Source organism: Molothrus aeneus, chromosome 3 (assembly GCF_037042795.1).
Source record: "Molothrus aeneus isolate 106 chromosome 3, BPBGC_Maene_1.0, whole genome shotgun sequence".
Classification (NCBI taxonomy): Eukaryota; Metazoa; Chordata; class Aves; order Passeriformes; family Icteridae; genus Molothrus; species Molothrus aeneus.
Window position 1 is genome coordinate 38148252 of NC_089648.1, and position 27320 is coordinate 38175571.

At 40.2% G+C, this 27320-nt stretch overlaps 1 protein-coding gene across 2 annotated transcripts in view; it reads right to left on the reverse strand.

The window, feature by feature from the left end:
• Nucleotides 1–27320, reverse strand: part of RPS6KA2 (ribosomal protein S6 kinase A2) — a 282009-nt gene that overhangs the window by 147528 nt on the left and 107161 nt on the right. Inside the window, exon 1 of one of the 2 annotated variants that reach the window (XM_066546697.1) lies at nucleotides 15164–15407. The exons of the other annotated variant lie outside the window; for it this stretch is intronic. Within the exon in view, the coding sequence (XP_066402794.1) occupies nucleotides 15164–15262 (99 nt within the window). The 5' untranslated portion in view covers nucleotides 15263–15407. Of the gene's footprint in view, nucleotides 1–15163; nucleotides 15408–27320 lie in introns of those variants that run through there. 2 annotated transcript variants of the gene reach the window in all.

The window sequence follows — 27320 nt, forward strand, 5'->3', positions numbered from 1 at the left end:
GAGCAGGGAGTGTGTCTGTCTGGTCGGAGGGACACCTGCGCAACAAATAAATGGAGTGTTTCCCATCTTCAAGCTTCTAAGGAAAGTAAGTAGCTTGTGAACAGACTGGTTGTGAAATAAAACACTGGTGTACTTACACTGGGGAAGCTTGATAGTGTGGGTATTGTCTGTAAGTGAGAGCTATTTATCAGCAAGAAATGGAGTCCAGTGGAGAACACACACATCTGCTATTTGAACCAAAAGAATGTCTGAATTGTGTTTTGGAGTTTTACCATTATAATCATGCAGATAGTTTTGATTATCATACAGAATCAAAAACTCATAGTCCTTAACATTATGCTAATAAATGCATTGGCAACCCAGAGAGAGTTTTGGGTGCAAGCCATTCACTTCCCCAGCGTGATGAACTGTGAAAGGAAAAGCTGGAAGGCTTTGTAAAGCAGCCCAGATATTTGAAAAACCAAAGAGGTATACAACTGGTGATTTCATATTTAAGCCGTGTGTGTCACTAGTAGATGGTGCACAGTGTGTATTAGAAAATTTCAGTGCAAAAGCAGAAACATCTCTCAGTGGTTAGGACTTAAATATGAATGATGAAATGAGGTCACGTCCTCCATGACCTGCAGACATTCCTGGCCAAAGGGGCTCCTCAGCCTTTGGTACAAGACCAGAAGGGAGAATATGTGGTGATAGAGCAAGGGGTACTGACTTCAAACTGAAAGAGGCTAGATTTAGGTAAGATATTAGGAAGAAATTCTTTATTGTGAGGGTGCTGAGGCTGGAACAGCCTGCTCAGAGAAGTTGTGGATGCCCCATCCCTGGACATGTTAAAGACCAGATTGGATACAGCTTTGAGCAATCTGGTCTAGTGAAAAGTGTTCTGGCCATGGCAGGGAACTTGGAACAAGATGATGTTTAAGGACCCTTCCAACCCAAACCATTCTATGAGAAAGGAAAGGGTTGAAGAGTGGAAGTGAGGGCAGCAGAAAAACCTCAGAAGTTTCAAGGAAAGTACATTTGCAGCATGAAATGATTTGCTGAGCTTGTTTGCTTCAGTTAATGGCAAGAATGGTTGTTTATAAGATATTTAAACAAGGGGAGGTAAGTGGCTTAGTCCACAGGATGGACCTCAGCAGCGGAACAGAAGATGCATCTCAAGCAGCTGGGAAAAAGATGATTTCATTAGCAGCACTTTTCAGGGACAGGAAGAGCCTCTTACAGACCAAAAGGGAAAAATCTACACCTGTGGGGACAGGAGACAATATAGAAAAATGGCTCAACCTTGAAAACAAAAGGGAAGGAACAAGGTCAGAAATTGTTCATTTATGCATTAAAAATCATATTCAGAGGAATTTAAACCCTGAAACAGAGAAAAAAAAATTAAAATAACTTGCACAATATCATTTTGGGGAGAGATTTTCACGAGTTAAAAAAAAAAAAAGAAGTTATCTTTTTAGCAATTTCCGTTCAAACAGAATGCCAGTAGCAAGAATGTGAGCTGCTGATCTGTTTGGTGACCACCAGAACTAAACAATCCTCTGCTCTGAGTCAATGAGAGGCTGTGTACAGTATTATGAGATCAAACTCTAATCCTCTTAGCAGCATTTTCCATGGAAAATCTGCCATACTATATGTATTTACACCACTAAATGCAGTATTCATATATATACGCATACAAAATACGGCTGTAATTACAACACATTCCTTAGAAACCGTATCATCTGAATCCTGCTCAGAAACTGGCCTGAAAAAGAGCAAAGACCACTAAACATTATTTGCTTATCTTCCCTTTATAGCAAACAACAACAGACTGTCTGTTAAAAAGATGTGCATAATCTGGTGAGTGTAAAACATTTGTTATACGTGCCCACACAAGTCCCCTTCTCTCCTGTATGCATTGATGTCTCATTTGCAATTCAGAGGCAAATTGTAAGGAGGCTGTGCAAAAGTGATCAGTTTTAACTCCAGTTTGTGGGGTACAGGTAGGTCTTGGCTAAAAAAACTAGCAGCTTCACGACATCAAGTGTCACCAAGCAGAAATCTCGCTTTGCTATTTATGCATCCTGAAAACATCAGAAAATTTTGTTGACTGACCCTTCTGACTGTTCGGGGTGCAAATATGAGACACCAAACTAAGTAATTTGATAGTGGTTAGTTATATACAACAGAATTTAAAAGCAATTATTATAATGTACTATTTCAATTACAGCATCAGTAAACACCAATATTCTTCCCAGACTCCCATACTTCAAATATTCCTGCCTGGGGACTCAACATTGCACCTGAAAAGCCTCTCTTGCCAGTAAAAATATCCACTTTTATCCAAAGAAATTAATTATTCATGTCATAAAAGCAACAATGAGCTAGCAAGACAGGAAATTTCAAGCAAACACTGATATTCTACTATAATTCTGTAACAAGGTTTCTAAAACCCTGTAAGTTATTATACTATGATAACTTTTTCTGATTAATTCATTACCAGCCTATACTTTCTACTAACTTCTACAGGATTTTTAAAATAATTCTACTGATAAATTAGTCTTTTTTTTTTAATGTTCTGTGAGTTTTTTACTCCATAAATTATAGTCAAATGCCTCTTTTTCCCACTTGGTACATCACATTTTAAGTGACTTAAAGCAAATATTTTTATATACATTTCCACACAAAGATGATCACTGGATTCCAAAGGGGAAAAAAAAACCAGTATTATACTACATTGCCTGCCCCTTATAGCAAAAGCATCTCAGCAACCTTGATAAAATAGCACTGCTAGTGACTTCTTCTGCCTCACCCATTACATTAGAAGCAGGAATAGCTAAAACAAAAGAGCTTGCTTACTTCATTGTAAGGGGAAAAACATCAGTAAAAGACAATGCTATTACAATAAATGACATCACTGCTGGGGAGGATAGTATTTTAAAGCCCAAATATTTACACAGGTAAATAGACGAACCCACTTGTTTCTGCAGCAAATCCAAACACACTTCTCATGAAAAAAATCCTATTTCGCTTCCTGGCATCCAAGTGAAGTAACGTTCTGAAAAGAGGGTAGTGAGAAATCCCCATTTCTTATCAAGCTGTCCCCTTCTTTCCCACCACACACCTCTGTTTGGTTTCTTTAGTGGCAAAGAAATTTGCTCCCACTCCCTGTTCCTTCATTTTGGGGTAGCAGTGTTGTCCTATCTCTAGGTCCCTATTTTAACAATCTTACAGGAACATTATGTCTTCAAGAACACCATTTTTCTCCCTTTCTCTATTAAATTTGACAGTGCTTTCAAAGCAAAGGGTCAGAAAGGGGTGTGGGGGCATGTATAAAGCCTCATATTTTTAGGAACCTAGGCTAAAAATGAATCCAAATCAACAATTCAGTTTTTCAGTCAATTTCCTGTGTTCACACAGATGACTACATGACAGACACACAGAACACTGACACATCACCATTTCAGAAAAATAAAGGAAAACCAGAGTAATACCCTGACATTTTGGTTTGCATCCCTGCAGGAGTAACAGAATACCTCCTTCATCCACTACTAGCTGGGAACATCAGCAGTTCAAGATTCACTTTCCTGGTTTTATTTAGGAAATATGCCTTGAAGAGTTTTTAGTTTAGGAGGAAAGAACAAGACACTCTCTAAGATCCAAGACAAGAGTTTGAATTACACTGAGAAAAAGAGAGATTCTTGATTTCACAGTCTCAATATATTTTAGAGGCCACATGGATAAAATATTGTGATTTCACATCCAGATGTATTGCTATGGGCACTTTACCCTGCAACACTATCAAATTTAGCCTTCTAGGTTCACAGGCTTGGCCAGGGGACAAGCCTCTTTTACACATTCAGTTATGAGGACACTAATTTTGTGCTAGCCCAAAAGTTGGTAATAATACAAGATGTGCTTAAACATTAAACTACACAGGGTTAGTTTTTTGGTTGTTGGGTTTTTTTTTTTTTTTGGTTTTTTTTTTGGCTGATTGTTTTTTTGTAGTCCTTGGTGGCAACTTGAGGCCACCACCAGAAGGCAGAGAAGCCAATGAAGTTTACCGAGAGTAGGTTGTAAAAGCATTCTTCTATATATCAGGTTTTGGAAATGAGGAAGGAATGCTGCACTATCAACAACAATGCCAGTCTGCTGGGGTGTTAAGTGTCCCAACAAAAGCAATACAAGTTTTCTTCTGATTCAGATCTCGTTACAGTTCCAGGGAGGGAAAAAGAGCAAGTTGATTTGCTTTTCCTTTTAATCATGTAGGTTTGCACTGGTTTAGGCTTTATGACACTAAATTTAACATAAGTAGCCCTTAACTGCAAGGGTAAGGTGCTTTCAATGAAAGATCTTTTTATCATAAATGAATAAGTTAATGCATGCTACTTTTAACTTTGTCATGGAAATCCCAAGGTTAACAACTACACAAGTTTACTCCTTTCAGGAAGCTGAAATGGATGATGACTGAGCAGAAATCATGAGACTTTGCATGATTTCACATCTCAAGAATGAGAAGGGACCAAATCATCATCTCATTTTCACTGTGAGTTTTTTCATCAAGGTTCAAAAGAAAACACAGAGGGTAAAAAGCATAGAGGCAAAACAGGCACAAAAGCTGTCACGTAACACAAAATGTTAACATTGATATCTTTGTTTCACTATTTTCTAAGATACTAAAGATGCCATAGTAACCATGCTTCAAAGTCAGAGTAGAGGTGCTGTGAAAATTGTTCTATATAAAGCTAAAATCCCAGACAGACAGACGCTCATGCTCAACTGGGAGCAGAGCTGAGTCAGAGGCATGAAACCCTCAGCTACACACTCAGGAGCTGTGAGTCAAGGGGACTCCCTAAGAGTTTCTTCTGCTGCTCTCCCTGAAGGAGAAATGATCACAAGACATTTAAACTACAGAAAGGCAGAATGCAGAGATATTTGAAGAGAAATAGGCAAGGACTGAAGTATATGAGATGGGGACATTTCTGAGATGTGCAGTTAGTGCTGCATCTGGGATTTGCTCCAGAGCCATCTGACCACTGCCCAGCCTCAGAGGTATCATCTCTGAATCAGCACTTCCTCAAACAAAGTTGTGTTTTTACTGATGACTGCCCAGTTACCTCAGTAAAGTGAGGGTGGAAAGTACCAAAGCAGAGGCAGTACAAGAAAAGCAAAACCATGTGATTGCATTGTTTGAGTCAAAAGCATAAAACAAAAAAGCTGAATCAGATGAATGATAGGGTGAGGGAGAAGGAAAAAGCAGAACTGTTACCTTACAAGGGAAACATCTGAGAAGGCAAAGTGAGTTTCAGTAGACACCAGGAGGCAAGAGCCTGGTCTCAAGGGTACAGTTTCCATGAGCATGGAGCTCAGCATTTCCGCAGTCCAGCTGCGCAATTCTACACCAGAGCACAGCACATTCAAATCTTCAACCTTTATTTACAAGAGGGAAGAAAAGCCTGCAGACAAGAGTAAAGAATCTTATCCCAGGAGGGCAAAACAACTTAATTTCTTCTCTTCAGTAACTGAAAAATGGGGAGTTGATGTGCCTCCCTGAAGAGATGATACAAAATCCTAGACAACAACAGCTCTGATCACCAGAAAGATAAATGAGAGCTTGTAGACCATAGTGGTACTCCACGGAGACAGCTCTACTCTTATTTCTCTCTCAGTCCCACAGATTTCACACCAGCAGAAGGATTTTAAAAGCCAGGGTAAAGGGGCAAACGTTCTCTTGGCTGTGATGCATATAGCCCATTAAATGTTTTATAAGTCCCCACTTCCCTGGGGATAGGTTGTATTTACCATGGTTGTGCCTGTGGTTAACAAGGAGGAGGAAGAGATGGACACAAAAAAGGAGGCAAAAAGCAAACCCTAAACTGATCAATAGAAGAAAAAGTGGTCAAGAGCAGAAGCAAGGGACTGATCTGTTTTGCATAAATAAGACTATTCATACAAGTTATGTTTTTGAAATGACCCAGATCATCTGTATTGGAAAAGATTACAGTTTTAATTCACTCATTTTACACATGTTATGACACTAAGTCAAAACCTTAAAACTTTCCTTACAACTCCAGGGAAACAACTCCTCCCATAACATCACAAATGTCTGCCTATTATAGCATTTCTTTCAATACAAACATTACTCAAATTAATTTTATGGCTTCTTTTACAACCTGTTAGAGAGAGAAAAATGCTTTTAAACCAAGCAAGGGAAGAAAAAACTACAACTGGCACCATTCACATAATTATCTTTGTTATGGGTAACTTACACCCTTTCACAGCAGAATACCCATCTCCAAGAGTAAATTGATATGTAAGCTTTATCCTGCTGTGGGGAAGATTTTCAAAAAGGCAGTTGGGATAACACATGTGATTATCTGCCAAAAGATACAAGAGGTAGTCTGTGCTTTGGAAGTGATGATCCTCAGAATCATTAATGGTATTCCTTCTTATGTCCCATATGGGTTTTCCTGTCTAGGAAAAATGAAAAATTTGTTTGCTAGAATAAAAAAATCCCTGTTGCAGAGAAGACTTTCAGAAATTTATTTCAAACTATCAGGCAAAAGATGCTATTAGGTTTTTTTCAGCACATGGTCTTTCAGAGAAAAGCAAATACAGATGGAGCTCCTCTGCTGTGTGAGAAGGGGTGCTGTAGCACTGATGGCATTAACAGCCATAGGAAGAGGAAAAGAAGACATCTGGATGCTGCCATAATTGTACTGGTGGAACAGGGGAAAGCAGGTGAATAAATTGTTTCCACTTAGCGGACAAAGTTCTGTGGCCCACCGTCCTTACCAGCATTGCTGCTTCATATATTATGTAGTGACATTAATTTTTCTGCAAAATTATCAAAAGAAAAAGTAGGTGCACTTGAAGTATGTTTTTAGTATGGATTCTTCAATTCCACAAATGCATAAAAACTTGAAATCATGGGGGAAAAAACAAATCTCAGCAACTGATTTTGGGAAACTGGTTTGTCTCCAGCTGTGCTAACATAGGTGAATTCTTGGCTTGGATCGGTTTGTAGTTAACATGGTACGTAGAGCCGTCTTTTTTCAGAGCAGAGAAAATGCCCCCAAAGTGCTTATCCTTTCGACATAACAGCTTGATTTAGCCCCAAAGCTAAGGATAATGCACATTAAAACTTTTTAAAGGAGAAGGCAAAGCCTCCCCTCAATCCCCCTCAACTTAGTTTGACCCACCTCCAGCTTTATTAGCTTTATGTATTTTTTGCCTTACAATTGCTAAAACTTTACCATGAACAAAAGAGGATTAAATAACAAAAATAGAACAGTATTATCATCATAAACCTGGACAATTTCACAGTGCTGGAGAGACTGAGAGGGATTAATTTATGCCTACTTCAGTGGGGACTTTCTTGCCTTTACAACACACAGCACTTTCCAGTGTGGACTCAAATAACACACTTTTCACCCATTTCTTGAGTAAGCCCAACCATGTGGTCCTTCTTTGGAAGTAGAATTTGAAGAGAAGTTGACAGAAGGCAGAAATAAGAGCTAAGATTAACTAGCACACTTTCCTTCCCTCCTTTTATGCCTATTTCACTGGTTGCCACATACAAAGAAGGTAACTCTCAAGGGTACAAGAATCTGGAAAACAAGAACAGATACATCATCTTCTCCATTCTTTCAAATTTAGGCACTGCAGTGTGTTTGAAATCAGCCATAAAATGCCAACACATGAAAATCATTTGCATTTTGAAAACATCTTGGTTTAGCTATCCTAATAGTGTTGATTTAACTGAATATTAAGGAGTTTGTTTTGGAACAAAAATAAGTGATTTTACTTGCCAGAAAAGAGCTTCAAGTTTTTACGACATAATGAAATGTTATAAAAAAACTTCCATCTGCACACACTAAACACTAAAAAAATTCAAATCTAGTGATATGAATTCATTTTGAATTGCATCACAGAAATAATCTAATATAAAGGCTTGCTGTCAGATTACTCTTTAGTAATAATTGCAATGCATAACCATACAGGGATAAAGTAGGAATGGTGCAGACTAGCAGCAGATCCAGCAGGGTTTCAGATACTTAGAGATGGCTTTTCAATTAATGCAATTACAATGTTTAATTGCTGCCCCAGACATGTTCTAGGCACAGAGACTGCATAAAACAGGAAAGATTGCCATGGAGGTCCACTGATGCAGAAGTTTTAGACTAAGATATCTTTGAGAGTCACAGAACCTGTCCACTAGTTGCTGGCAATGTGAAGATAGGGAAAACAAAGCTGAACTGATGGAGGATTTTTTTTTGTTACTCACTAGAAAAAAAGGAGCAGAAATTTCTACCAAAAGAAAAGAAAGGTGAATGTTATAGATTCACCTTTACATACACTCGGCTCACCCCCTCAGTTTACTCACAACAATTCCTTAAAGTAAAACTATTTACTGCTTTCTGCCAGTCATACACAGGCTCGGATTTGGCCCTGCAGGAAAGAGGCGTGACGCTCTTGAATTACAGCTGGACTATATATGAGTTCACATGCTAAGGTTTAATGAGTCAACTGTCATTTTACCAATTAATATCATTACCTATCACCTGAAGGCACACTGGCAAACTGTATCTTCCCTTCTTGCCTATGCACTGCCACACAATGTCTAATAGTACACTGCAATCTGAGGAAAAGGTTCTCTTCATTAGAAACTTTGTGGTTTTGTTTTCTGGGCTCTAAAAGGTTTGCATTTCCAGTACCCTTGAACTCCTGGATCTCAGCTAGAAGAGAGCTGTAAGTTCTCCCACATCTCACAGTAAAAGCAGCTCTGCTGAAATACTGATCCATTTCAAATACAGTACACTTCAAAGTAGTGAGAGAGATTGAACAGCAAAGGACAACTGCTCCCTTCCAAGCCTTCCAAAGCCATGCTGTGGCCACCCCATCACCATCCATGCACTCACTGAGGAAATGTGCACCCGAAACTGTTTGCCTGGAAGGCACTTCCCTGCATGTGAATCGTAGTTGTCCTGCAAGGGCCTTGAATGGATGGATCACTTGCTTCCTTACACATCCTCAGTCAGAAAGCTATTTTCAAGGCAGATTTAGTAATCCCATCGCTCATTTTCATTTTCTGAAACTTTGTTCTCCAGGGAGCAAAACAGAAAGCTCCATGTAAGAGCTGATAGTAACACACAGGCACAGAATGTGTCCTGTCTGCAGAGCCAACTGCTGCTTCTGTACAGTACTTGGAGACTTTATTAACAGCAAACACTTTTATGGAATCCTTGCTGAACTGGGACAGTAGGTCTTGTTAAGTGAACAAAAGGAAATGACTAGAAAATACTTAGATGAAAAGTGTTTGTACTTGAGTAACTGGTAAATCAACATAAGGAGGGATTTTGTTCTGATTCCTGTCTTTAGAAAATACTTCCAGTTACCTGTGATGACACAAATGCAGAAAGCACAGACAAAAGGAGTCTCCTCCTGAGACTAGCAGAAAAATGCATGAAGCAAATGCTATTAATAATAAAAATAGATGTAGGAGAGCTAAACCCTCTGAGAACGGACTTTTTGTGCCACAGGGTCAGACAGGTCATCATGCTATGAACTAAAACTTCAAATAAAATCACACTTGCATAAAACTACGTTACTGCAAATAAGTGCTCAGCTGCCCACAGGTTCCAACCTGTCCCTGAGGTTCAGCTCCTCATCTCCTGTACACCCACACACAGATGCTCCAGGCACGGGGAACCAGGGCAGTACCTGGCTCAGAGTGTGGAAGGGCACTGCCCTCTCCCTTTCACTCATTCCATCACTGGTTTGTAGGCATGTGTGGGTCCCATCTGTGAATCAGACATCATCAGGAGTCATCCCACAACCAAATGAAGAAATCAAGACCTCTTCTGTTATATGATGATCCCATGCCTCTCTCTATGCCCAAACATTGGTGTACCCTGGCTGTGTGACCAGAGCCTGTGTTTAGTTGTGTGATCCATGTCAGAATTCATCTGACACCAGAGCCCATGGATCAGCTCTGTCAGCACTGGCTTGGATGCCAAATACCATCAGATCAAGGAATCATGCAAACACTGAGACAGTGGAAATGGAGCATAAAATGACAATTTGGATGGGTCTTTGGCAGGGTAGGGGCCTTTGAGATCTAATTGATTTTTACAAAGGACAACTAGCATCCAAAAAAGGAAGAGATACTCCCTAACAATGTCACTGTAACTGGCCCAGGGTCTTGTTCCTAGAAATCCCTAACTTTCAGAAAGGAGAAAATACATTTTTTCCACCCTTCCAAAAAGACTGAGAAAAGGGACCTGAACAGTTTCCAAATGCATAAAAATCATGCTGCAAAGAAAAGGAAACTCCTTTTCATAGCTACAGTGGGGAGAACAAGAAGACACAGGTTTGAACTGCCCTAAGGAAACTTGTTAGATATTAGGAAAACCCTTAGATGCTAAGGATAATGATGCAAAATATACCACATACAGAGGTTATGGGCATTTACTACTGGAGGCTTTCAATAGGAGGTTAGAAAAATGTCTTTGGTGGCAGAGTTTAGATATAGCTGATGCTGCCTAAGGAGGAAGAGTCTTCTTCTTCCAAGGGTTTTTAGATGCCTTCCAGTCCCAATTTTCTGTGATTTTCCTGTATACAAGTTATCCCTACATCTACCTGCTTAATTTTCCCTTTCTGTACCTCAGAAGTTAATTTCAGGCTTGTTGGAAGGAGCACATATCAAGCCTGAGGCACATGAGACTTTATTTGGGATAAAGTCAGAAGCAGTTGGGGAATTGGGAGCAATTCCTTTATTAAGAAAATGTACATATATGGGTATTGCCCCCAAACTCAACATAAATAGGTAGAATAGTAACAAAGGACTTGAATATTTATCATAATTTTCCTTTTTTCAAATGGGAAATGCAAAGCACAAAGCTGTAATGACACAGCACGTGTTCAAAATGAGCCTGAAAAATGGATTTCCTGGCTCCTCAAGTGACCTATCTGAGGGACTACATGCTCCTCCTGCTCTTGCTCTCTCTCCCCTCCCTGCCTCCCTTCCCCCCAGCAAGCTGTGCAAGACTACAAGAACTGCAGCATTTCCTCGTAAAAGTCTTGCCTGCAGCTGGGAAAGTCAGACACTACAACAGTATCTGTGCCTTCTGCTGTAACAAGAACACACATCACAAAGATGACCATTACCACGGGGGGAAAAAGTGAAAACTAAAGCTGCCTCAGGACTTACACCTTGCAGAGATGTTCTTGGGCTGATAAGCCCCATCTCCTTTCTTTAACTTGCCTTTATTCTGGCTAACATTTGACAGAAAGACTCTATTCCTCTACCAAGTGAGTAACTATAAAAGTAATAAAAAAGAATAAAGGGCATACTGCTGATAAGGAACAGAATTGCTCTTTATACAAGGGCAGAAGAATTCACAATTGCCTCCAGCCCACTGTGGAAAAGGAGCAGTCTAGCTCAGCATTTTGTGGGCTCTTTCCTAAGGCTGCTGTAACTTCAGCTTGTAGGAAATCAGAATCAGAGCCTAAGATTAGAACCACAAATCTCTCCTAACAAAGTATTTAGAAAGCCAGTGCCAGTCCTTCTGCACTACTACTTTCAAGCCTGCATAGGCTCACTTCCATTTCCTACATGCCAGTGCTGGAACCAAAGGAGGACCCAAGCTTGAATCATCCACAGGAGATCCTGCCTCTCAAACTGACCATGCCAAGACACACCAGGATCCAAATTAATTCTGAATTAATTTCCAAGAACTCTGCTAGGCTCTAAGCCCCATACATAGAGTAAACATAATTTGGATTCATCATTACCAGTAAGACTAAAAACGAATTAGAAGAATTAAAGTGGAAGAATAATGAATTAAAAATACGTCAGGAACACAAAATTCAGAAGCATCTCCAAAAAGAATAAAAGGCAATGTCTTAATTGATTGTTTTCTCAAAAGGAAAAAAAAATGCTCCTGCATAATTGGAATAAATATCAAATTCTTTATAAGCTTAGGTATTTCCTAGCTTATTCCAATGGCATATTTAAATTTTGATTTATAAATTAAGAGATATTGCTCACTGCCATAAGACACATTCCACTGAGTCTCAAAGTCTTTAGCAGATCCCCACTGTGTGTACTTTATCCTGATGGTTTCACATTCATGTTCATCAACACTCAGCAAGAACCATAAACAAAGCCCTTTCTCAGATGCACACATGCAGTTCCCATTGACTTTGCTGGATTTTCAGCTGACTTCAATTAGAACTCCGCGCATGTAGAAGGGCAAAACTTGGCTCTGCACTTTCAATAAAATTACATCACTAGATACCTTTTAAATGAAGGGCAATGCAGGCCATACTGAAAAATAATATAAACTGAAACCCGTAAAATGTAGCCAAATAAATTCAAATTTCAGCCAGATTTTTCCAGAATAATAAAAAGGGCGTGAATTTTAGGCAAGATGAAATGAAACCCTAATACCATCTCATTACCAGAGTGCACTCTGCCTCTTTCAGCAGGACAAAGTGTGAAACCCAGCTGTTTACACAAGGTGGTCATCTTGTTGTTTCAGGTATAGCAATGACATTGGCATCTGAAACAATCAAGTAAAGGTCAGGTTACAAGCTGTGATTTGCTAAGTCCTTTTCTGCAGCTGTATCCTGGCCCTGTAAGCTACCATTCTCATTACAAGTGAATATGAAGTGTAGAATACCACAGTAGAAAAAGTAATTAATCATGGTATTAATAACTAATACTGTATTATTTTTGAATCTACTCTAATAGTGGTATTTTAAGCATATTAAATGCTTGAGCCTAGGAGTATCTATCTTAAACCCTTCAATCCTCCTTCCCAACTTGCCAAAAGAACAACATAATAAAAATCCCACACAACCTAGTAAAATCAGTACCCTTCCAAATTTTAAATGACATTGTGCAACACAATTTCTGCCAGGTACATTAGCTAATGCACACTAAGCAAAGCAATGCCCCATGTGTTTTTTCCAAATTTCTTTATTTTACTTTTACTCATTCCATGATGTAACAACCTGTATCTTTTTACTGCATCTTTAAAAATATCTACCTACTAGGATGAAGAAAATTCTCACTTCTAAAAAACCATCTAACAGCCTTCCTCTCACTTTCTGTTTGTCTGATAAGCACTTGTTAGCCTGCAATTACAAATTTATACACAGAAGTACTCAGGGATGAGAACCACCGAGGAGACTTGATGTTCATGTTTGGCTGTCAACCCCTGTCCAAAGAAGTAACATTTCTGATGGTTCTCACACTTAAATAGCAGAACAGATTTTATGAATAATTTTTTCTTCATAGCTGGAACAGCCCCTATTCTCCACTCCATTATAATACAGAGTCACTTTGCATCAAGTTGGTCATTACTGACGAGCCAGGGAAGAAAGGAGGGAAGTGGATGAAGTGCTCTGAAGGTACGTGTGTGACCGGGTAAGTATCAGGTTGCTTCTTGAAGCAAATTATTTAAAATCAGAAAAAAAATCATTAGAATACAACTCACATAAAGGGAAACTATTTCATAATTATTGAGAAAGTCCAGTAAATCTAACACTGGTGGTCAAAGGGATTGCAAAGACTTTTTTTTTTTTAAATGCTGAGTCGTACTGGTCATTCACACTGGATTATCCAGTAAATTAAATAATTAGTATGGTGGAATCTGTTTCTCCCCATGAGGTTTGCTGGGGCTCTGCTCTTCCCAAACCAACTCCCCTCCTAACATCCCATCCTGACACTGGTGGCCTGTGAAGACACTCATTTGTGTCAGAACTCCTTCAAGTAACTGCAGGTCTACTTGTCTCTCTTGGAGCACGAGCTTAGAGAATTTACAATGTGATGCAAGGAACATTTATTCCAGCTTAAGCTCTGTGATTCTGACTACACAATCAGAAAAGGAAAGGTATCCCCATCTCTCCCCTCAGTCCTACTGGGATGCGACTGTTCCAAGGAGGGAGTTATTAGTTTACTTTAAATGCACAGCATGTCTGTTTGATGATGAGAATAAAAATTTACATGATCATTTTCCAAGAAATTTGATTTTAAGTAGTTAGGAAAGAAAATAACAACCAACAAAACAGGTGAAAAACTTGGCTTTTCAGCATGCCCTGTTTAAGCAATGACACATGAAGAACTTTATGTTCAAACAATTACCTGGTGCTTTAAATAGGACACTAAGGGAATAACGTTTCAAAATGTATTCACACAGCACAAGACAAATCCTCCTCCTGGGAGTACCAGTGCAAATCAGAGTAACTCCTCAGAGGTCAATTGAAGTACACCAGCACAAAATAAACGTGAGACAGAAGGGAATCAGACCCCATCTACCTCTATATTAATGCAGAGGTTGCAGATCATCTGCAATGGTAAAGTGAACAACATAAATATAACTGACATCTATTCAATTGATCTCACATCCTGCCGACTATTCACAGCTCCAAATACAGGGCTGAAGAACAATGGTTTGAGGAAGGCAGGCAGAAATCCGGGTTCTAACCCATTCACACATTCCAATTTGCTAATACCTCCTACTTGAACTGCTTTCATCTCCCCACACTGCTAAATCATGAAGGGCTTGACATTGTCCCCCCAGCTCCCAAAGAACAACTTCTCCTAAAACAAAGTAAATGAAAAAATACCAAGAGAGATGTATGGGAGAAAGATAAATGCAAAAAATACGTGCAAACATGAGAATCTATCAAGAAATAATGGAGAAATAATCAAGAGAATCCCTGTCTAACATAGCACATATATATATACATGAAAGGCACTAGCAAACTGATTAATTATTTGGAAACCTAGCACTAAGAAAGAATGTTACGCATGCAAGGGAAGACTAAAATATGAGGCTATTTCAAACTATGGTGTCATTTGTGCTAATTTAAGTGGATCTGTAATTATTTCCTACAACTTCATGATGTCCTGAACCAGCTTCCTCCTCCCCTGCAAAGCTGATAAAAGGACTCTTGGCAACACTAAATATATTATGCAATGTATTGAATACTACCGAGAAAAAGCACTGAATTACACGGAAACAAAGAACATTAGGTGCGAGTATCACCACCTCCAGGGAAAGAGCACCTTTAACTACTTACCACATCAGTAAATGCAGGCGGTTCTCTTGCACCTCCGCTACCTGCACCTAACAGCATTTGCTACATTTAACAAAGTTAAGGCGAATTTTACCTCAAATCTACTCAGGCTGGAGCTCTTTGACCGAGACTTCTTGCGGAGATAGACGGAGAAGAAGCGGCGCACCGTGAACTTCTTCATGTTCATGTCCATCGCCCTGTCCCAGCCGCGGCGCGGAGCACGAAGGAGCTGCGGCGCCGGCGGGCAAAGCTAACGCATCCCGATTGCCCCCTATTTATATCCACAGGCAGCAGATCCTCCGAAGTGCCTGGTTTTGTTCATGGAGCCGGACACAGCGCGGTCCCTGCCGGAGCCAGGGCAGCCCGGAGCCGGCCCCTCGGAGCATGCAGCCTCCCCGCTCCGCTCTGTTTACATTCGGGTGCGCCGAGCCCAACTCCGTCCCCGCTGCCGCCGCTCCCCCCCGCCGCCGGTCCCGCTACGCCCAATGAGGCCGGGCTGAGGCTGCACGCAGAATCAGCGCCGGCGGATGACAGCTCCTGCGTCCCAGGCGGAGCAGGTTCCAGACAAATATTGGATGTGTCTATTGCTCTGCGCTCCCTCTCCTCTCTCAGTCAGGCTCTTTCAATTTCCTGCTTTCTGAATCACATGGGGAATAGGCACATGCTGCACTTCTGTTTTTAGCTCAGAATTCAGACGCTGCTATAATTACTGAGGGCTGTGGTGGTCAGATCCGAGAAGAAATCGGCTCCCCTGTGAGAGCCGCTCCTGGAAGAAAGCTGAAAGATGTCGTGCCCCCACTGCCAGAATAGAAGGGTTTGAATCTCCTTTTATTCCGGGAGTATGCAAAATAGCACTGTCCCCCCTCCGCCCCCGAAATTGACAAGCTCACCATATCCTGTTCACAATCACCCGCCCGCTCTACATTGAAATACCCAACGCTGGCACGGCTCTGAAAATAGAAAGCACAATCTAAATGGTAAGTATTACTATTCTTATTGTACTACAGCAGGGAGCTACAGCCCTTCTAGGGGGTTGAGTATGTACATCTATTTACGGGCTGTAATTTTGAGCTGCACAGCAGCATGCAGACTTACAGCTGCACCCCCACCTTACCGCAACAAAATCACATTTTTCAGCTGTTCTTCAAAAACTAATGAATCTCAGTGTGTTCCAGAGACCAAAGAGCTTTCTCTGCCTATTGCACACACTTCAGGCTCTTTTCCCATGGCAGCCTTTTCTCTCTGGCTACAAAGGAGCACCTAGACATGCCTTTCTCCCACAACCTCGGACGTCGCTACAGCCTGAGAAGACTTGGAGGTTAAATGACAACACCTCTCAAGTCCATCTGCTCTAAAAGAGAGGTGTATTTTGCTTTACTTGCATATCTTGGCTGTGAACTACCTTGGCTAGCAATGCCAGTCAATATCTGCTTTTTCTCAGGTTCTCTGTCCTATTCTTCTGCCTAAAGCTCACCATAGTCTATATGCACCCAAAGAAGTATTAACAAGAAAAAAGAAAAAAAGAAAATAATATTTTGGCATTTATGGTTTAATTAAAAAGGAGGCTAGAATGGAAAGGCTGCCATTAGTGCTGGGCTCTATAATCTCATAGAGCTTGACTCTGCTATGCCTGGACACCGGTGTTACCCTAGCCTAAGGTGACTGTTTCACAGTGACAGTCTGGACAGTCTGCTTCTTCCTTATCCCTTCTCAGCACACCTTCTGATTGCTTCTCTGAGCCTCTTGGTTTGCAACAAAAATACCTTTGGGGGTTGCTTTCAGTGTGCTGCCCCAGTGCTGCCCCATGTCAAGCCTAGGAGCCTTTTTGCCATTACAGTTCCCTTGTTTCCCCAACTAAAGATGCTGGAGCAGAGGCAAGTGTCCAAGAAGAAAACCTTAGGTATATATAGGTAACCCTATACACAGGCAAAACAATGAACAGGCTAAAAGGCAATTTAGTTGGTCAATGCCAAAATTACTTGCTGATGCAGCCTCTCTAGTCAAGTTTTGTGTCTCCTCACAAGCTTGCTGCAGTAAAAGCTGCAGTGTCACAAAGGCCTTAGGCACTCCGCTGATTACGTGACCTGCCCCTCACCTGCCCTGACACACCACACAACTGCTGCTGCTACTTCTGTGCTGCCTTTTCCCTGTCTAAGAGGAGTCCTGCCACAAGCTGGGCCAGGCTTTGTGCTGGCAATGGCTTTTGGTAGCCTCACACATTCCCACCTGTGTAAGCCACTTGAGCCTTAAAGAGCAAACAAACAAGTCCAGGGTGAGGTTCCTGAACCCTTCCTGTCACAGATACATCCCTGGTCACTGACATCTTTATTAATGCAGAGGAGGTGATAACTTCCCAGCTTCAAATACACAGGCTGTGTGTAGTAACATGAAGTATACGAGTGCCTGTTACTATTGCACTGGCAGATTTATCACAACCCTCCCTTCTCATTACATCAGTGGTGATTTCACATACAGGGACTTGCATTCACCATTAAATGTGCCTGCACTGTAATAAACTTCCAGTAAAATTACACAGGTCATGACTTAATACCTAACTATCAGGTACACTTATTACATTCAGAATTTTGTTCTTTACCACAAAAATATTTTTTTTTTTTAATCCATCACAATGTATTGGCAAGTTATTGTCCACATCAGAGCAGAATCTATCCTTGTATGCTAAAAGTTAGACTATAACACTGAGCACCATACCCAGGGATAGGAAGTAACTCTCTTACATCCCTGACATGACACAGGCATGGAAATAGACGTGCTCTTCTTGTTTTCTTATTCTGCTTTCAGACAGGTAATTAGGGATTAAATGCAGAAGGACAACCAAGCACCTTCACTCTACTGACAGCAGATCAGCAGAGATATTGCAGAATATATTCCAACTTTTGCAAAAAAGCAAAAGCAACGGAGATGCACAATTTACATAAAAAATACAAATGCAGAAATTAAACAAAATACACTTGCATGCAAAATTAAAGCATAGGGATAGACATGTGAAAAGCAAATTCTACTACTGTTCCATGTGGCATGCTTCAAGACATTGAACTTAACTTTTCCTCAGAAAAACAAATAAGAGGCATCAAAAACATTATCTGAAACTTTCATGCAAGTCAGATAATAACCACTTTTCACAGTGGTTGTAATAAAAAGGTTCAAGCCAAAAAATAAGTTTGGTTACATTGGAACATTCAGCATAACATTTATAAACACACTATGGTCAGATAAATCTACAATGTGAAATATTAACTGCACTTAAAAATTCATGTATTTAAATTATTTCTCTTCTCTGAGCAATTTTAACTGCTGAGCAACTTCATGGAGGAAAAAAAAATCTCCAAATGTCTCCATTTAAGAAAACAATAAACAACAAAAATGGTGGAGGTGACCTATGACACATTGGCATCAACCAGTAATATTCATCTGTATTCTGAAATACGCTTTTTAAGACTAGAATCGCATATGCTGTAACACAAAATAAATAAATACAATATCATGGCTGCCACTCCTCCCAGTGAGGTTAATAGCAAAATAAAGTTTATTTCAGCTGGAAAAAGGCTTAAAAAAAACCCCCCAAACTAAAAAGCTCATAGCCAGGATTCAAGACAAGCTCTCCAACAGGAATCACCAAAGTTAGATATTACATAGCCCAGGTTTGATTTTTAAAAGATAAATGGAGAATTTCCAATAATATGTAATGAAAGCCAAAGGTCCTTTCCTCATACAGATGGACCATACCAAGAGCAGGAACAGACTGAAGGACCCAGGCTTAGAAAATTAACAGAGGGCAGCACAACAGCCTGAACAGCACCCAAGTGAGAAGGATGCCAGTAGCCAATGCCAGATGAGTCATCAATATCTAAATGATAGAACATGCAAGTCCAAGATATCTACCACAAACTGGAAGATATAATTACCAAGAGAAATTTTGTATTACTGTACTACACAGAGCATCAGGCCCCATGTTGAAATTAGGCCTTCTATTTTTTTATGTGAATCAACAATTTATGAGCAAACCCAGAATGACTCTGCTACTTGAGTAAATTTAGCCATCACTGTAAAAGTAAAAACTATGAATTGATAGTATCTTCCTTGCAAATGCAATCAGTATTACCAATCCTTCCCCAGTAAGTCCATCAGAAAGACAGAACAAAATCCAGAGAGAAATAAGAAAGCATCAGAAGCAGAGACACCACAGACAGAACAAATAAGATTATCAGAACACAACATGCAGAGAAAAAGAAAATGAGACTCCCACAACAGAGGCCCAAGAGACAATGCTACACTAAAGGTGAATTACGCAGTGCCATTTATGCTCTCGTCAAAGAAACTCAGGAACAAAGCAGATGTTTCCAAGGGACACCAATCAGCTGAATGAAGAACAAGACTTTCCCCCCGGTGGTTAGATTGTATATGACTCTTTCAGTGACTGCTGTTTCATTTCATCTTGAATGCTGGACAAATTGCCACATGGCTTTTGTTTCCTCCATGAATACATAAGGTAGCTATTTTTCTTACTGATATTTCTTTTCTGCTTTGCCCAAAGAAGTGCTTGGGCTTTGCTCTCATTGCATCAGTGTGGGTCTCAGCTTTTCCAGCTGCTAAGTACCTTGTCCTGTTTAGCACACACTTACTTCACTGGAGTTTTCTCTCTCAAAAAGGCACACTGGCCTGCCAGCACCGCAGAATACAGGCAGTGATTTTCCATCTCTCACCAAACCAGGACTGACAAGTGATCAACCACGTTGGCTGGATGGGGATACAAGGGAAGAGGAAGGAAAGAAAGTGCTTTTTTTCCTTTCTCTCACCTCCTGGATGTGCATCACAAGCTTCAGTAATTTTGATCCTTTTCTGTATATGTATTATTCCAGTGGAGGTGCAGGCCCCTTTAGCCATCTTGCAAATTAAAATCACTGCTCAGAAGGAAGGAGAAAGTGAAGTCACCTTGTCTAACTGGGTCTGACAAACTGATGGGACACAGGCGCCTTGGACACAGTTTTCTTTAATCCCAAGAGAAACATAATAGCCTGACAATGTCTGTTTAATCTTGCACTTGTAAACTCAAGGCAAAAACAGAGTATCTCCTATACCCACATCTATGTTATTCCCTTGTTGCTAAAAGCAACATCCAACACTGGCAATTGTATGAAGAGAAACTAGTATAAATAGAAGTGCATCAGCCCCAGGAGAGAGACTCTAAAAAGACCTGTTCTGCTTGATATGGTGATATTCCATTTAGTGGATTCTATTCAACACATTTAAACATTCCTAATAATGGGCATCAAAATAAGTTCTTGATAGATTTGAAATCAGTATTTTGCAGAGATGCAAGTAGATTAGATGGAGACAAAAGTTCTGAAGAATTTTCAATAGACTACATCAACAGTAAGATTAAAAAAAAAAAAAATTACACAGTTGCACTAAGATGGTGAACCATCCCTGTGCCATTCTGGAGAAGAACAATCATATATCTTGAGTTGGAAGGGACCCACACAGATTATTGAGTCCAACCCCTGGCCTCGCATATGACAGCCCCAAGAATTCCACCATGTGCCTGAGAGCATTGTCCAAACACTTATTGTACTCTGTCAGGCTGGTGCTGTGACCCCTTCCCTGAGGAGCCTGTTCCAGTGCCCAACCACCCCTTGGGTGACAAACCTTTTCCTAATTTGCAAGCTAAATCTCCCCTGACAGAGCTTCCGCCCGTTGAGGTCTCCTTGGTTCAGTTGCCCAAAGATCTTCCTCAATCCTTCCTAAGCACCCACCAGTCACATGGTTATAGTGTTACTTTTAGACTACCAAATGAGCTACACCACGAGGACATGTGGCTTGTTCTTACGTACAGGGAGACCCATGAGTGCTGCAGAAGTAATAGTTCCAGAAATAAGAAAACAATATTTGATTGAGTTTTCACCAGAGGACAGACATTTTAATTCTCAGAAAAGCATCTTGTGTTAGTGCTGGAGCATCAGATTGGCAAGTGCCACAGCTGCTGTATTGACTGCCCCCATATGTGCTTTGCTGCTCACAGACTCAGGGGACCGTGCAGCAGCTTCACTGGCCACACACACGTCACTCAGCTGTGGGCTGCTTTTAAGATGGAGATTACAACATCTAGCAATCTGCATGGAAGAGTATCAGCCTCAATTCTCTGGTTTTTTTGTTTTTTAGTGGTGTCACTGAGCATTTTACTTTCCTGGCTGATAATATATACTGGTCTTGCAGGATTCTGGTGGCTTAGATACAAATGTAAGACAAAGAACCCAAAAATCCAATTTCCTTCATATTATGTAAGCTTCTACTCCAACATGAAGGAGATTGCCGAAGATACAATTCTGCTTTCTTTTCTTTGGACAATCAGAGATTCACACTGTTCTCCTATAAAGGACTGGAAGTTTTCTGGAAGGAAGGATGATAACTGAAGTATGAACGGTCTTATCACATGAATATTTATGAATATCACTTTGAGCGAACGTTATACAATAGAAAATTGGATGGAAGAACTTCATTATGCACAGCATATGTTTACTGTTTATTCAGACTAGCTGTGAACAATATTAAAAAGACAGGCATTTGTTAAAAAACTCCTAATAGGCAATTTTCCCTTAATAGGCTCAGAAAGATATCCTACACCTAACAGTAGAAACAGTGCATGGAACATTTACTGGAGCACCCATTTCTACTTCTAATAATCATTGACAGAGCAAGCTGACACTAAAGTGAGCAGAAAAACCAGACCACTGTTTGCCATTGAAACTCTGAGAAACAGAAAAGTGTATAATGGGGCTTGCAAATTTTATTCAGCAAAGTACCAATTTTAGGTAAAAATTTTCCCTTTAATTATTTAGTAAAACCACACACGTAAGGTACAAAAGTTAACAAGGTATATAAAAGCATCATATTTACTTGAACTGAGTGACCTGAATTAATGTCCTTCTTTTATATCTGAAACAATTTGTATGACCTTGAAGAACCTTAAACTCTCTAGCTATGCCTAGCTCCAGGGCTTGTACAAAATCCAGCCACATTCTGGATCCTTTATCAGGATGGAGGTTGCACAATTTTCCTCTTAGTCTTCCCAGTTGGCATCTCCTGTCCCCGGTGAACAAAATATCTCCTGGTATTTTCAGCCAGAAAGGAGACAGTTTGCACTCTGACAAGTGGGTATGTAAACTCAGGACCCTAAAAGTTTGCACCTGCACTGCAACTCAGAGAAAAAACTCTGCTTCAAATCTCCTTCCATAAAATGGGGCTGGAATATTCTGCGACTGCATGACAGCTCTTTCAGAGAAAACACAATGATTGATATTATGGGTTTCACAGCTGAAATTTTAGTTGAAGGCTGTCACACATTTGCTAGATTTATTTACAGAAAGAGATTAACTGTGAGTAATGTCAAATAATAAACCAATGGGACATGCAAATTTACCTGGGTAGGCATTGTATCTAGCAGGACAAATGACACATGGGATATTTTCAAAATATATTAGAAACCTAACACACTGGAAATTGGGCTTAAGGTTGTATGAATACCTACCACATGCTAGACACAGCAAAAATGAGATTTGTAAATTAAAAAAATCATTAATCACTCTTGAATCTTCAGCATTAATTTCCTTCTTGTTGGTCTTCCATGGCTTTTTAGACAAATTTTGAAGAACCACTTTAAATTAATGTAGTGAAAGTACTTAACTCCAGATTACAGGCACATCTATCCCTGCCTGTTTTTGAAATAGAAGCTGAAGAACCGTCGGAGAAAAAAAAAAATGTCTAAATTCTAATGTGTCTAAATTCCTCTCTGTCTAATACAGCAACAGAGGAAGTGTGAAACTGGAAAAAATACTGTGTCGTTTTACCCCTCAAAAAGTTAATTTGGTTCCATTGCTGTTCACCAAGACACAAAATGATTTCTTAATTCACTGAGAACAATATAGTCCAAGGTCCTGTATTACTGCTGACAAGTAAAGGGAAGAAAGACACCATAAAATGTCTCGGTTTAGGACTAATTGTTGTCACAATGCCACACTACTATTTGGATAGGTTTAGTATATTATATGACCTTTTCCTTATTTAATTTCAGATACACAAAGTATCACCTTCTCTTAAGTGTAGTGTCACCTCTCTCACCAAAGTCACCAGGAAGTGCATGAAGTTCTTCCTGCATAAATGAGCCTGCCCACACTGGAAGCAAGTCTTCCTTGCTGATGCATCATCAAATATCTGCAAGAAATTTCAACATCTTGTGTATGTCTTCCTACTCATCTAACAAGTGTGCAAAATTTGTTATAAAGAGCACATATGGAATACTCAACATCCAAATTCTTGATTAAACTAATGGACAAAAAAAAAAAAAGGGAACTCATCATATTAAGTCAATTTGATCCTTTGACATCTTGCTGTGAATTTCATATAGCTTTTCAAATCCTGAAACAACTTTGAGATATACAGAGAAATAAGCAACACTATGCACAACACAAAGCAAGAATCTAACTCTCCATATGCACAACACAAAAATGGCAGTTTTATCTGTTTTTCATCAACTAGAGATTAAAGTGTGCAATTAATTATATCATAAAGTAAGCCATGCTACTTGATAAAGGTTCAAATATGTATTCATATGCTTCAATATGCAGGGAAGACATACAGTTGTGGCAAAGATGATATAAAACACTTCCCAAGTGATATTGTCTGCCTAAATACAGTTACCTTCTTCAAAGAAAATGAAACATCTTTAGACATACAACAAAAATATTGAATTCGTTATTTCACTAGCAATGCTGATGTTTGACTCCAATATTTTTTTTTTAACCAGTCAAAAATCCTGTAAGAACCACTTTCCTTTCAACCATAAACTTCTGTTAGTGTCACAAAGCAGTCATACCAAATACATAAAGTTTGCAGTGTATATTGTGTGATTCACATGATATACATCCACTGGAATGGGACACCTTTGCCTTAATGTGCTACTGGGATCTGATTTCATATTTCTGATACTTCCTTTAACACCTGAAACACTTGAAACCTTACTGTGATGTAGGGCAGAACAGCTATCAATTAGGAGACTGAGATTGTTCTTTTGCTTCAACTCCCAAAAGAGAAAATAGATGTATATGTCAGATAGGAGGAACAAATAATGTAACTACTATACAAACTTGTAATAAGGTTCTCCCTCCCATCATCACAGAAAAAAGAGAATTTGTACAGCTTCCTAAAAGCTTTTCAAGGGCATCTTGGTCTAGCTGGGCTGCTTAGGAACTGCAAGCAAGGATATCAAGGAGCATTTCAAAAAGGCACAACAGAACCTTGCTATTGTATGCCTTGGGGACTGAAAAATGTTTTATTTTTTTCCCACTGTTATTTTATTATGTTCTTAATATTTACATATTTAGTCACTTCCTTGATTCCAGAGTCCTCTCCTCATCTCTTCTTACTTCCTACTCCCTAGATCTTCTCTTCAAATGTATGACTCACTCCTCTTAACTTGAGAAAGTTGAAATAATAAAAATAAACAACTAAAAAAAATTAAAAAGCAAAACTTGAGCTTGAAAAGAGGATTACTTCCTGGTACTTGATTTTTAGGCACTATTTTGTGTCTAAATCTTCTGAATTCCAGAGACATGGACTTCAGAAGATCCAAAAACATGCAAGAAGAAATATGAGAACAAATCAGAAAGGGTTATTCAAGGGGCTGTACCTGTTATGTAGTAACACTTACAATGGTAATAGATGGAAAGAAATCCTTTTAGCAGCATGACTGAATTTTGAAGCATTAAAAATGTGTGTCTTTGAGCACACAAAGCTTTAAAATCTATTGGCTTCTGGAGTCATAGTGTTACAGGGGAAGCATCAGAGTTGAAACATCCAGCTGTGTCACCAGTGATATCTCCCATGGCTCCGTACTGGGGCTAATCCTGTTTAATATCTTTATTGATGATCAGGATGAGGGAACTGAGTGCACCCCCATCAAGTTTGCATCAAATGACACCAAATCGGGGGGGAGTGTTGACCTGCTGCACTGCTAAAGGCTTTGGCACAAGTGGTTGGAAAGCTGCCTGGTGGAAAAGGACCTGGGGGTGCTGGTGGGCAGCCAGCTGGACATGAGCCAGCTGTGCCCAGGTGGGCAGGAAGGGCAAGGTCATCCAGGCTTGTATCAAGAATAGTGTGACCAGCAGGATGAGGGCAGTGCTTTGTACTCAGCCCTGGTGAGGCTGCACCTCAAACCCTGTGGTCAGGTTTTGGGCAAGAAGGACATTGAGGTGCTGCAGTGAGTCCAAAGAAGGGCAGCAGAGCTGGAAAAGGGTTAGGAGCACAACTTAGGAGGATTGGCTGAGGGAGGTGGGGATGTTCAGCCTGGAGAAAAGGAGCTTCAGGGGAGACCCTGCTGCTCTCTACAAGTACCTGAAGAAAGGAGGTTGTATGGTCTCTTCTCCCAGGCAACTAGCAATAGGACAATAGGAAATGGCCTCAAGCTCTGCCAGGGGAGATTCAGATTGGCTGTTAGGAAAAATTTCCTCACAAAATCTGTTGTCAAGCACGGGAACAAGCTGCCAAGAGAAGTGGTTGAGTCACCATCCCTCAAAGTATTTAGAAGATGTGTAAGTGTGGCACTTAGGGACATGGTTTTGTCGTGAGCTTGGCAGTACCAGGTTAATGATTAGATTCAATGATCTTCAAGGTCTTTTCCAACCTAAATGATTCTATGATTTCACTGGAGAAGAAAACATAACAGCCCTGGCCCAGTTAACCTGTTGCAAGATGGGTGCAGCTGTAAGAGATGCTGGGAAATAGGAATTGAAACAGGTTCTTCATGGGAAGGAGGAGTGGATCTAAAGCCACCTGCTTCTCACAGAAATAAACATGGGTTTGGAGGCTGTGTAGAGGTTTGTTGTATTTTAGAAAAAAGTATCTTGGCTCATTAAAGGAATATCATTAGTCCTGGCATAAGCCCTCGCTTGTGGCCTCACTCTGCCATCTCCAGGCCATCATTTCCTACTTCCTCTCTATTGGCACAAGTATTCCCACAGCCACAGAAGGAACCAGACTGGAGAACTGGTCCAAATATCACCCCAGAATGCTAATTTTAAACTAGTTCAGTTCCCTGATCTGAATCACTAAACAAATATCTGTGCCTACTCAATATTTTTTCCAGTGGAGGGAACAGGAATGTGTGTGCTTGTGAGGCGGCTCTGCCTCCTCCGTTGGCAGGGATGGCTAATGCCAACACTGCCTGCTGGCTTCCCTGACACAGAGCTGGCATGCTGCAGCTGCCTGGCCTGGCACAACTGGAATCACCGAGCAGGCCATGTCAAACTATACTTTCAATCACAGCGAAAGTTAAAATAACAGCTCTGGTAGAGAAAAGACATTTTAAAATGTCCTGAAGTATTTTATTATTGTTACTATTATAAAACTAGCCAAGGTGAATTGGCTAAAAACATGCAAAAGTTGGAATCAAAAAGTTTTGAGATAATGTGCTTTCCAAAAAGTTAAATCTATAAAAGGTTCTTTGATTGTTTAAAAGGAAAAGGATCCCAAAATGGGTGAGAGAGTAACCCTTAGCTGCACTGCAGAAATTCAGAGGGCTGTTTAAAGCCAAGAACCCTACTGGAACTGACTGGGCTCCTCTTCAGTACTGAAGCCCACTAGTGTTGAAGTCTCACTACACTGGGAGTGTAGTGAGACTCCTGGAACTAAGACTGCAAGTTCCAGTGGTGTTAACTGGCACCACTTCAATTGATTTTCTGAATAGTATTTTCTGGCACTTCTCTGATTTAATCTCCTGTGGGTAACAACATGTTCTCCCAGAACCATTTAACTGCACACACAAGTATGCACCTCTTACAAAGTTCTGTAGGGATGCAGTATTGATTCCAGCACATATGCAGAACTTGAGTTCAAGTTGGTGCTACAGGTTGGGTGCTACAGGTCTGAGACACCTGTGTGAATGCAAACAGCATGACCCGAGCTGTACAGCTTGGATGTGTCTGATGCACATTGCTCAGTGAATTTGAGAACCCCTATCAAATGCAACACGGATGGAACCACAGGCAGCCAGTCAACACACAACACTCTTGAACTCCTATGAAGCTGTTTTAATAACATCACAAAATCATCATACAGTTATTTAAGTTTTCAGTACTTGTTGGTCTCATCAGGAGGCTGTCTAGAATCTCACCTTTCTATTCACTGTAGTGCCTACCTTAGATGCACCCGCAGCTAAAATATTTTATTCTTATACTACT